Source organism: Urtica dioica, chromosome 8 (genome assembly GCF_054948205.1).
Source record: "Urtica dioica subsp. dioica isolate 48M chromosome 8, U.dioica_male_clone48M_v1_H2, whole genome shotgun sequence".
NCBI classification, from domain to species: Eukaryota; Viridiplantae; Streptophyta; class Magnoliopsida; order Rosales; family Urticaceae; genus Urtica; species Urtica dioica.
In genome coordinates this window covers 2,739,918-2,752,932 of record NC_142763.1, presented here as the reverse complement: position 1 = coordinate 2,752,932, position 13,015 = coordinate 2,739,918, and the positions used below count along the sequence as shown (strand labels likewise).

Here is a 13,015-nt window from a genome sequence, read left to right as displayed (position 1 = left end):
TAGGATCTTAAACACATATTATTGTATATTATTATTTACAAAATCTCCGCACACTTTAGTCTATAGAAGGGCCGGATCATTCATTCTCCGTGAGGGGCTCACTCATTTCGCACTGCTTCAGAAGGAAAGAGAAACATTCTGTCTCTCGTCTCACCTCAAATTTTTGTGTTTTTACTAAAACTATATTTCTCTCTTTTCATCTAGAGACAAGACGAGATATTCACCCTCACATTTAATTACATGACTAATGTTGAGCATCATCGAAGATATCACCTAATAGCTTACCACGTTATATAGAACATTCTGATACAAAACCTCTTCAAGATCTAGTTCTATAGGAAATACTACAACTAATAATACCACTTCTAAGATTCAAAATGAAGTCCACCCCCAACAAAAAAAGCTACACAGATACTTATCAGAATCCATAATCGCCGTCTCTCCCGAGTCATCCATCAAAGGAAGTGCGGGGTAATCAACCCTTCAATTTCACGGAATTCGACACGGTCTTTCCCTTGGAATATCTTCTTCAGCTTCTCGTCGCACACGACGATCTTTTCGTTTTCAGGGTCCTGCAGAGATATATTAATACACATTTTAGTATTACAATGCAACTCAGCATCTGAAAATAAACTTGGACCATTTCAGGCCATCCCGTGAACAAAGAAACCACCGAACAAATATCGCATTATTTCAACATCCGAGTGAAAAAAAGAAACTAAGAACAGTTTACACAATCCAGCCCTGAATCCCAAAATGTAACCAAAACCATACTCAATATACATTACAAACAAATGATAAACAACGAACAAGAATTATAACGTTCTATCCTAGATAAGCCACAACACCTAAACAGCAAAACCTCAGACAATGAATTTGTCAATGTCGTATAGCCTTATCCAAAAAAGAAATAAACTTGAAATAATATTGAACCGCATGAAAAAGGAACAAACTTTGTCTTATTCTTATCCAAACACAAAACATGGGGAAAAAAGACTCAAAACCCACAAACGAAGAAAACCCCATTTTAGAATGCACAAAAGGGGTTTTCAAATTGGAAAAAGAAAAAGACCTGAAGATTGTAGCACTTAATGTGGGCCCAGATGTGCATGAGGGCCACGGTGGGAGAAATCTCGGGAACACCGACGAGGTTTGCCATCTCCGGCGAGACAGGGCGGGGCGTCATGATTCCCCTCGGCTCTCCCTTGCGCGGCGACGCCACAGCCTGCTTCGACGCGGCGGCGCGTGTGACTGTGCGAATCACGCGCACGTGCGCGGCGGAGCGAGAGAGGGGGACGGAGGAGAACGACGGAGTTTCGCCGGAGAGAAAGGTCGAGGAGATAAAGCTTGCAGAGAGAGCCATGTCTTCGAAAGTTTGAAACTGCTTTGGTCCCTCGAGACGAGTACTGCTAGCTTTTTCTTATTTGTTTTTTTATATATATAATTTTATGTTTTTTTGGGAAAATAAAGTGCGTAAGTACTTAAATGCCCTCTACCCTCGTTGTTCTCTTCCTATGCTTTCCGGGATAACTATGGAAATAAATAAGGGAAAATTGCCAAAACTAGGATTAAATTAAGGCCGGGGAAATGGCCGATTCTACTACTCATTTCAGTAGTTTGGACCAAAATATAGAGTAGTATAATTTTGGACACTTTTAGTAGTGTTTTGAGGAGAGATAATAAAATGATACCCGGTTTGCCCTTTAAAATTTAATTTTGTTCATTCAAGCCCTAAACCAAACTTGCTCAATAAGAATTCATGTACGTCTTGTTTATTGTGTCATCACAGCTCTCTCTCTCTCTCATCTCTTTTTTCTCTGCGTGTGAAGGACGTTTGAACTTCCTCCATGAGATGTGTGTGTCTTTGAAGTGAAGCTCAGCTCTCGGTCACCTCGTCATCGTCTAAAAGTAAGCTTCTTTCGTTCATCTCCGTCGTCGTCTTCTCTCCTCTCTTTTTGTTTCTGGGTTTTCGTTCATCCTCGTCGGGTTTCTGAGTTTCTGGGTTTCGGAGAACATGTTTGTTCAACGTCATCCTCGTGCATCTTAAAAGAAAGCCTTTTTTTCGTCGGTCATCTTTGTTTTCGTGTGCTTGTTGTCTGGGTTTTAGGTCTTTGTCGTTCTGGGTTTGTTGGTGCCATTACCCGCCGTCTCTGTGTTGTTTGTTGCTGGGTTTTTTGTGTGTTGTTCTTCGTGTTTTTGGACGTTTGAGTTTTTTTTCGCGTTCTTGAATTGTAGACATACATGTCTACAGTCTCTGAAATTGTAGACTGTCCCCGTTATACGTCGTTATTGTAATTGTAGATATACATGTCTACAATTCTTGTAAATGTGGACATATCGGTGTACACCTTCAGCTGTTGTAGACTAATACGTCTATTACAACTGAAGTTGCAGACCTATATGTCTACAATTACAAGAATTGTAGACATGTATATGTACAATTGGTGTAATTGTAGATATACATGTATACAAATAGTCTCATTGTAGACATTTAATTTTTTTCATACACGATAATAACAATCAGATATGCGTTTTTGCTATGCAGGAATGTCAGTTGTAACAATTGTAGATATTATAGGTCTACAGTTACTACAACTGTAGACGTCGATATCTACAATTGTTGTTAACTGTAGACTTATAAGTCTACCGTTTATTACAGTTTATATTACAATTATACATATCAAGAGGAATTGGCGGCATAAATCATCAAACTCTTTCTCTGGACTCAATGAGAAAAACAATTTGAAATCCTTAAATAAGAAAAGGACCCCAAATTGCTTCTTATTTTTCTCGTCTGCTTAACTTCAAGTCACGATCTTGCAGTCATGGGAGAGCTTTGCTACTGTGGCATTCCTGTTCGCGAGTGCGCTTCGTGGACAATTTTGAATCCTGGAAGGAGGTTCCACGGTTGCATCACAAAAAAGGTAAGCCATCGAATCACGATTGTGAATCGCGTCTTTGTTTTCGCCGAAAAGTCACCTCTTTGTGTTTGTTTTCTCAGGAAGATGGTGGGTGCGGGTATTTCAAATGGATAGACCCAGAAATGTGCTGTAGATCGAAGCAAATCATTCCCGGTTTGCTGAGGAGGAAAAACATGTTAGAATCCGAGAATGCGGGACTTCGAAGTCAAATTTTCAAGCTGAAGATGGCTCTGTTCGTTGTCATTGTCATTGTTGTAGTTTTTTACATGCTCTGAATATGTTTGGTTAGTCAGATAATAGCTGCTCGAATCAGATTTTAAGGTATCTGTTTTAAGGGTTTTGTAATGATGTAATGAAGATGATTTCAATGCAATGCAATGACAATTTTTGGTTTGAACTGATGCTTTTGCAGTGTTATGGTGGTGATGAATTTACAATGTTATATTTCAGTGAGACAGGGTTAATGATAGAATTGAATTATTATAGTTGTATGTCTTTTTTACGTCTTGAATGCATTACATGATAGAAGTTGTTCAAATTGTAGACATCATTGTCTACAATTAAACTGATTGTAGACATTTATGTCTACAATTGTGGTGATTGTAGACATTTAATGTCTACAATCAGTTCAAATTGTAGATATATATGTCTACAATCATCACAATTGTAGACATCACTGTACACATCTGTAGACACAGCCATAACAAATCAAAAGCATACCGAAGCCATACAGTCATAATAAAACAAAACAAAAGCATACGAAAATATATAGCAATGTTTAGGCATTCAAACTTCAAATTGTCATATAAAACCATACAAAAATATAAAACATAGTTTTAAAAGTAACTTCATAGTTTGAGATTTGAGTTCATGTAAACATAAAAATCTCAGCCCAAAGATGTCGGAAACTCGTTGTCAGATTCGTAGCCGGTCGCAAGTTTCACCGCCACATGGTCTCCTCAAACTTGTCCAATGCGCCGAAGAAGATGAAGTTGTGGTCCACAATCTCTTCTTCGGGGACAAATCTTACAAATCCCTGCATATGTCAAGAAAAAAATATGAAACTCTACACAAACAATCCTCATATCACCATAACTATATCTACACAAACATGTAATTGTAGACATTTATAGCTATAGTCACTAGACATAAACATCTACAATTCTAGTGACTATAGCTATAAATGTCTACAATTACATAAATTATAACCTATGAAATCTTCAACACACAGAAAATGCAAATCAAAGAATTCTACAATCACATAAATAATAACCCAAATTCAGCTTTGCATGCCATCAAAAAGTTACCCAAAATGCTCAAAGTGAAGAAATGTACCTCATTTACAGTTGCTTTTCGTTTTCGGAGCTCAAATGGCGATGTCTCATCTTAATTTGACGCCGGCAATTCAGTGACTAGTTTTGGTTTCTTCACTCGACGAGACGTTGTTGGCTTCTTGGCGGGAGACTTTTTCGCTGGAGAGACTTTTCTTCAGCGGCGTCGGACCTTTCTTCGTCGTCCTTGATTCTTCCGAACCGGCACGTATTTTTTGGTCGTCATTTTCTGCAATTTAGCGTTTGAAAAAAGGTGATTCGTAGAGATTTGAAAGAATAATGAAGATTAGCAACGAACCTGAGATATTTAGGAGAGATTAGCAACGAACCCGGAGATTTCGACGACGTGGATGAGGATTTCCGCGATTTCGGCGAAGTGGGTGAGGGTTTTAGAGAGAGAAAGAGTCGGAGGAGAGATGAGAGAACGTGAACCAAGAAGATGAAAATGGGTTTCATTTGAGTTTTGAAATATTAACTGACGCTATTGTTTAATGAGGTATTTTTAAAACAAAAAATAAAGTCAAGGGCAAATATGTACTTGCTCACTTAAGCAACTACTAAAAGTGTCCAAAACAAGAAACTCTACATTTTGGTCCAAACTATTGAAATGACTACTAGAATCGGCCATTTCCCTTAAGGCCGATTTCCATTTTCCTACTTTTTTTTCAAAAATTTACCAAACTATAACGATGAAAAGCTTTGGGCAGACAATTGGATTTTTGTGGCTTTGGGCTATGAATAAGCCTATCCGTTTGCTTGGGTCATACCATATTAATGATACAATTGACTTCAAGAACTATAAGTAGATGACAATCCAAAAACAAATGGGCTTTGGATATGGTTACTTTAACAACTGTATCCAAATTGTAATAAATTTGACAAGATAGAAAACGACAGACCTAAAATATTTCATTTGATTCAACCATGTTGCGAGTCGTTGATTGCCACAAATGAAAAGATTGCTTGAATCCGATTTATACTATCTTCAATTCATGCACTCTAGTCATTATCAATTCCAAACATGCATATAGATTTTGTTTATTCGATTAATGGATTATACATATATATACACCCCTTTAGAAATGCGTGATAAGTGGTACTAGGATAGCCTAGTGGTAATTCCACATCACCTCCTGTGTGGAGGTCGTGGGTTCAATACACATTGCAGTAAAGCTGCCTTAAAAAAAAAAAAAAAACGTGATAATTAATTTAGTTTTTTTTTTGGTATTTCATTCTCATATCATATATTACGTACATAATCAATTCTATTGAATATTCTAATCATAAATATAAAGTTTAATCTTAAAACTTATATGAAAGTTTTATTTATATTTTTGTTACATAAACACAAAGAAGGGATCGCCTTACACGAACGATGTCATGTCACCATACTTTATTTTTATAAGGAATTAACATACAGTTGAATATTAGAAAAGTGCAACATATTATAAGTACCTATTTCAAAATCTAGCCATAATCCAATGCCACAGTACTAATCTTTTTTTGCTTCAAGTGAAAAGTCAACTATTATGCATGTTAATCTAATCACGTCTAATACTAACATGATGGTGGCAAAAAATTCTAACCTTGAAATATATACATGTATTAGTACCAAGTCGGATGTCTAGATTGCTTTTCTTTTTATGTTTGATTATGTGAATTTACGTCTATCTATTATCTACGATATTTAGATACATTCATGCTCGCATGTACCTCATATTCATGTGTAAAAGAAGATATTTTAATCTTAGATGTACCGTGTACGTGGTGTTTTGGCCCAAAAGAATATAATATATAAGAAATGTTCGTAACTTTTATCATACAAAACAATTCAGTATGCCACATTGAAATGATCAACGATTTATAAGTGATATTAAGCACAAAGGGTTGCTAACTTTTCGAATTCTGAAGAGGTATGGAATAAAATTAATTACATAATTTGGATCTTGGCTCATTGCAGTGAAAAAAAAAGTGTGTCACAAAATTTTGGATTTAATGCGTATTACATCATATAATCGTGTGGTATACATGCATATTTTGAGTAATTATTAATAGATCAGGTATGAGATTCATGGGAAAGTATTAACTTAAAATTGATTGAGCTACATGTTACATATATCACATATAGACCAGGTCATTAGTTTATAATATTCAATTAAAAAATGATTACGCAATTCATTTTGATACATAAAACTAAAAAAAACAAACCACCTGAAGGGTTGGTTTTTTTTTTTTTTTTTCACCACGTCTATGTCATGCTTGTATGCCAAAAAACAAATCATATAGAAGTCGAAACAAAGCGAAGCTAATGAGGGTTTATAGGGTATGATCAATTGAATCGTTACTAACTCAAACTTCTATTTTAGAGCAAAATCTCAAACTTTTGTTATAGCTGGATTTGGTTTGATGAGATTATGAAACGCTCTACTAATACATACACCTTTATATTAGGGGTGGGGCAAAAAACCCGATAAAAACTTAAATCAGATCGGACCATTAGTATTTAAAAAAAATTAATAAAAAATATGTCTAAAACAATTTGGTTTAAAACGGTCTAAAAGTGAATCGGACTGACTACTATTTTAAAAAAGTATAAATGAAAAATAAGCTAAAATGAAATGATCTGATTTAAAACAGTTTAACAGTCTAAAACGATCCGAAATAGTTTAAACCGGACCGGACCGTTTTAACCGCTTTGGTCTGATCCGATTTTATTTTTTATTTCGTTTCGGTCCGATTTAATTTTCTTAAACCGTTTATACTGGATCGTGCACGCCCCTATTTTATACAGGCAATGTATATATTGTAATATTCCTTGCAATAATTTTTTTTTACTTGGAATTCCATGCAATAATATTGGCTCCACGTATATGCTATATCAAAGAGCATTATATAAGGAGAGAAATTCTTGAGTATGTGACAAAAAAAAAAACAAAAAAAAAAGAGAGAAAGGATAATTGGTGCTGTTATAGAGCATGAGACATGGTTTATTATATTTAAACTTGAAGTGCCGAAAAGCATGTCGTATTTACTCGTCTTTCACCGGAAAATGAAATTGATTTGATGTTTTAGACTATAAGCAAAATTAATATATCAGTCTAATCATCAGCTTATTTTAATAGGAAAAGTAATAACTATATTACTGAATTGAGTCAAAGTCTGCTTTCTGTCTCTACGTCCTTGTCCTTGGCATTCAAAATAGTTGGATTGATACAAATATATATAAAAAAAAAACAGTTAAAATTCATAAATAAACCACTAAAAATTTAAACCACTATTTCTTAAAAATTTGTAGTTTAGTCATTGTTATAGTGATCTCGATTATTATATTTATTTTTATAAGAAAAATATGTATTTAAAAAATATATCTGCTTCAATTTTGAAAAATCAAAGGTTATGCATCTAAATTTACAAAAATTAATGGTTATGCATCCAAATTTCAAATATATATATATATATATATATATATATATATATATATATATATATATATATATTCCAAATTAATCTAAAGAGTCTTCTTTTTTTGTATTTTAACATAAAGAAATATTTAATCAGCAGAGACGATAAGAAGACAAGTACCGGTTATAAGCTATGGTATTCCAAAAATTTACTGGTAAAGATTAATCGGAAAATAGAGAACGTGTATAAAAAAAAAATTATTATAGTGGGATTTCAAGATTAAAAAATGTCCTAAGAAAAACCCTCCAGTCCGGGCTTGCATATCACCTTCAGACCCATTAAATCAGTTAGTGACAAAAAGAGCTTTTTTGGGCCCATAACTAGTCTTTTCTGGGAAAAGGCTATTGTTTTAGAGGTCTTTTCCAACATAATTTTTTTTTACAAGCTTTTCCAACATCATTCGGCAAGAAAAACGAAAAAAAATCTTATCAGATGGAAAGTGATATAATTTCACTAAAAATCTTCATTGTAGATTGACATTGAACAATAATGTTCTTTATACATATTTAGAATTTCCGGTGATATAACCTTTAACATTATTTTATTTTATTTTTCTCAAAACTTAAACATTATATCATATGATTCATATCCACTTGAAGTCCAACTTTCATAATGAAGCACAATCATTGCAAATTTTCATGGTACCTTACTCTTTATGGACATCATATTTCAAATGGTCTTTTAAATAGTCTAAGATTCTAATCGTAGTGTGTTTTCAACTTTCAACGCCTAGCATCTTTATACAAATAATACATGTTCGATTATTTCCTCTTGAACATGTATTTAATTTTAAAATTTACAAAAAACAATTGTTTTCCCCCCTTGAAATAGCAAAATATGTAACAGTTATAAACTAGTAGAGGGTTTTGTAGTATAGCAGGGTTAGCTATGAACTGTAGCGTAAGATGTCATCAAAAAATTAGAAACAAACAGATAAATAAGATCTTGAACACATATTATTGTATATATTATTTATTTCCGCACACTTTAGTCTATAGAAGGGTCAGATCATTCATCCTCCGTGAGGGGCCCACTCATTTCGCACTGCTTCAGAAGGAAAGAGAAACACTATGGTAGTGTTTGGTAGTTAACTCAAAAAGTTTTTTGTTTTCTGTTTTCTAATTTTTGTAGTTGTATTGAAAAACTGTTTTGTAGTTGTTTTCAAAAAGCTGTTTGGTACAGTTTTCATTTTTGTTTTTGAGAAATTGAAAAAACTGGAAAAACTGTTTGGTACACTTTTCTCTTTTTTTTTTTAAAAAATGAAAAGTGGAAACTGTTTGGTACATGGAAACAATTTCTTAACTAAAATTTTTTTTTTAAACATAAATTTAACTACACAAAATATAAAGATGACATTATTGTTTAGATTGAATACAAAATTTTTTTGGTCATCATAAATATGAAATCATTGTACATATTCATCCCACATAGCTTCAGCAATAACATCTCTAAACTGGGAATGTGCACGTCGAGCTTGTGTAGTTGCGCTTATGTACGACGGTCCACCATATTCTGACGCACCTTCACCTCCGACTCCTTCAGAACTTTGGCCTTCAATGTCCTCCGGAGGATCATCTTGATTCCATGTTGTAAACAAAGGGTCGTCGTTTGTGTGCATTTTTATTAAATTATGCAATACAAAGCATGCCATAATTATACGAATTTGTTTTTCTAACGGATAACGTGACATATTCTTTAAAATAGGGAACCGAGCTTTTACGACGCCAAAACATCTCTCTATCACGTTCCGTAAAGACGAGTGCCTGTAATTAAAAAGTTCTTGGGGTCTACGCATTTGCCTGTCCTGTCTGAACTCGGATAGGTGGTATCGTACGGTGCGATACGCTCCCAAAAAACCTGGCTCATTAGGATATCCACTATCCACTACGTAGTACTGTCGTCCTTGTGGTATTAAAAAAGATGGATCGTTAGACAGTAATACCTCACGTAGTATTCGTGAATCGGACGCTGAACCTTCCCATCCGGCATTTACGTACGTAAATCGCATGTCAAATGTACAAGCAGCCATGACATTCGTCGTACATATTCCTTTCCGTCCTCGATAATTCTGTTGTTGCGCAGCGGGGACGATGACAGCAATATGAGTACCGTCAATAGCGCCGATGCAATCCTTTATAAAATATTAGAACAAAACTTAGTTTGATAATTAATATAACTTACGTTAGAGATAAAATAAATTCATTAAACTTACTTTAAACCATGGCCAGTATTTTGGGTTGTTGACAATCTCCGGGGGTGTGGTTGTATAACCGGGATGCTTTATGACGTTGGGTGTCAAATGAGTTATGGCATCAAGGACATATCCAAAATGTCTGCTGACGGTCTCACCAGAGTGATTGAATCGGTCTTGAACGACTCTATTCCGGTCCGAATGTGCGAGAACTTTCATGAACATCATGAAAGACTCTTCTGCTGATATGTGACCGGGCGGGAGGAATTGCCGAATCAGTCCAACGATTGCTATGAATGGGTCCTTGGACATGCGACACATCTCAAACAATGGAGCTCCGTTGGGATTACTTAACATAGCATACACGTACTCACTTCCACTTTCCGTGGTCGTTCGCCGGGGTTGGCGTTCAAATCTCCGTGTTTCTTCGGCATCTCGTTCCCGCCTTATTTGTTCACGCCGCCGTCTGTGACGACGAAGCATGGCGTCTACCCCACGCTGTTCGTCACTATCTGAATCCATGGTCTTAGAAATAATGACCCTACAAAATAAACTGAAGTTACGCAACAAAATAGCTTTCATTAGTGAGTTACTCAATTTCCACATTTTTTATGTATTTTTCCCGTTCATAAACCTAGAAAATACGTCTTAAAAATAGAAAAGTAAACGACACTACGCATAATTGTGGCGAGCACTAGTTCTCCAATACTTAAAAATAGAAAAGTAAACGACACTACGCATTATGAAACTAGCTAACTAGGGCTAATCAAAATTTGCTCCTCCCCTTGGCATTTTGCAAAGCAATATGAAAGAATTATTGACCACTTTTTAAAGAGAGACTTCTAAAAACACACGCAACGTAAATAAAACTCAATCCGAAATAACACATTCCACATAAAACACAATCCACGTAAAACACAATCCACATAACTCATTTCACATAAAACACACTCAACGTAAATAAAACTCAATCCGAAATAAAACTCAACGTAAATAAAACTCAACGTAAATAAAACTCAATCCGAAATAAAACTCAACGTAAATAAAACTCTATCCGAAGTAAAAGTAAACGCAAATAAAACGGAAAGCAAATAAAACTTAATCATAGATTATGCCTTGCACAAACGGTAACACCGCGTCGTCCGGGAGTGACATGAAAAGTACGCGCAAGTCCTTCTTATTCACAAGATCCATCATGAATCCGCTGTATTGTCTCAGCGTAAGCGAATCTCGAAAACTTGTAACCTTAGCCCCACACAGTTTCAGAAGCTTGTTGTCTGAAGTAATCGAGTCCGCCTGACTAGACGCTCTCCGTGCTTCTTTCTCTTCCATAAAAGAAATCAACTGCTGACTTGTGAAGCGCTCAGTTTCATTTTGGGATTCAACTGCCTCTTCCCACCTGGTTTTACTGCTACTCGAGGATTTCCTCTTGCGTGCCGTAGATTTTTTCTCCGTTTGTTTCTCGACCTCCCGGGCTTCATCAGATGAGCCCCCTCCCTCTTCCCCATCACGCGCACTTCCCGCAGCCGATACGCACGGATTCTTTTCCCGAGCGCTTATTGCAGCCTGGCTGATGGCGGCTACCTGGCTTGGTCCCATCGCTAACGCACCGGTTGCGGACTTACCAGCGAATATTTCCTTCAGTTTGTCGTAGTGCGGCAATCCCTTTTTCTTGAACCTTTTTGAATCTGGATATTTCGGCAAATAATTAAAAGCAAGCAATCAGAATTATTATCACAAAACAATCAAAATGAATCACACAGCCAAAACAGGTCACACGGCCAAAACAGGTCACACGGCCAAATAACACACGGCCAAAACAGGTCACACGGCCAAAACAGGATGATAAATCTCAGTTTAATAATGTTGTTTAATAACGATAAAAACTATCCAAGATTGCATGATTAAGACATACATATTATTAGTGGTGTCACATATCAATTTGTTCACATGTAATGTTTTTTTTTCTTTCTCTGATTGATAATGCCATCATAAAATTTTAAAATTATTGGACACATGAGCTTATATTCATTGATATATTACCAGAGCCTATCCCCTAACAGTTCTTCTTCTAGCTTTTCTTTTATGGTATTAAATTATTCCCACAAATAATATAGTCCAACTCATGGTGGTACTTCGTATAATACATCAAACGAATTATCTGTGTACAAGTACGTCGATGAAAGATGAGTTCATCATTATAAATTGTACATGTATCATTAAAGAAAATTGCAAGTAGATTAAAAAAGTATTATCACAACAACAACATTGCACCATCTTTTTTGTGTTCAGGTTTTAAGGACATGTCTCTCATAACATTGGCGTGTGGAAAGTAATAATACGTGTTCCATAAAAGTAAAAATAAAAATAAAAATAAAAATAATCAAAAGATTATGTAGTATATAAAGACAAAAATGGTTAAAAATCAAGATGATTGTTACATGATAAAGGGAGCAGTAAATTGTGCTTATAAGGACTTGTCACTCTCACTAGTGATAACACACGGCCAAAACAGGTCACACGGCCAAAACAGGTCACACAGCCAAATAACACACGGCCAAAACAGGTCACACGGCCAAATAACACACGGCCAAAACAGGTCACACGGGGCTAACAAGACAAAATGAATTATTATCAAATCAACCATCTCAGTTTTTGAGGCTCAGAATTTTTATCAAATCAACCATCTCAGTTTTTGAGGCTCAGAATTTTTATCAAATCAACCATCTCAGTTGTTGAGGCTCAGAATTATTATCACAAAACAGTCAAAATGAATCACACAGCCAAAACTGGTCACACGGCCAAAACAGGTCACACGGCCAAATAACACACGGCCAAAACAGGTCACACGGCCAAAACAGGTCACACGGCCAAAACAAGTCACACAGCCAAATGTATTTCCAAACCAAACCTCACCAATTCCCAAATTCATCATAGCCTCTCATAATTCGAGCAACAAATCCAAAAATCATACCTATATCTAATTCACACAATTTCAAACAATATTACACACCGACTGATTCTTAAATACACAGATATAAAACAAATAAATACAAATATAAACTAAATACACAAAAAAAAAGAAACATACCTGTATATACGTATCCCAA

The 13,015-nt window shown here is 35.4% G+C and overlaps 1 protein-coding gene across 1 annotated transcript; it reads right to left on the bottom strand.

Moving 5' to 3' along the window:
• LOC149387256 (uncharacterized) lies at window positions 1-1,428 on the bottom strand. Its single transcript, XM_089621656.1, has 2 exons — window positions 1,073-1,428; window positions 1-572 (listed from the first exon to the last, which is right to left on the bottom strand). The coding sequence occupies exons 1-2, from the start codon at window positions 1,361-1,363 to the stop codon at window positions 456-458; spliced, it is 408 nt and encodes a 135-aa protein (XP_089477782.1). The 5' UTR covers window positions 1,364-1,428; the 3' UTR covers window positions 1-455.
• Window positions 1,429-13,015: the final 11,587 nt, after the last annotated feature.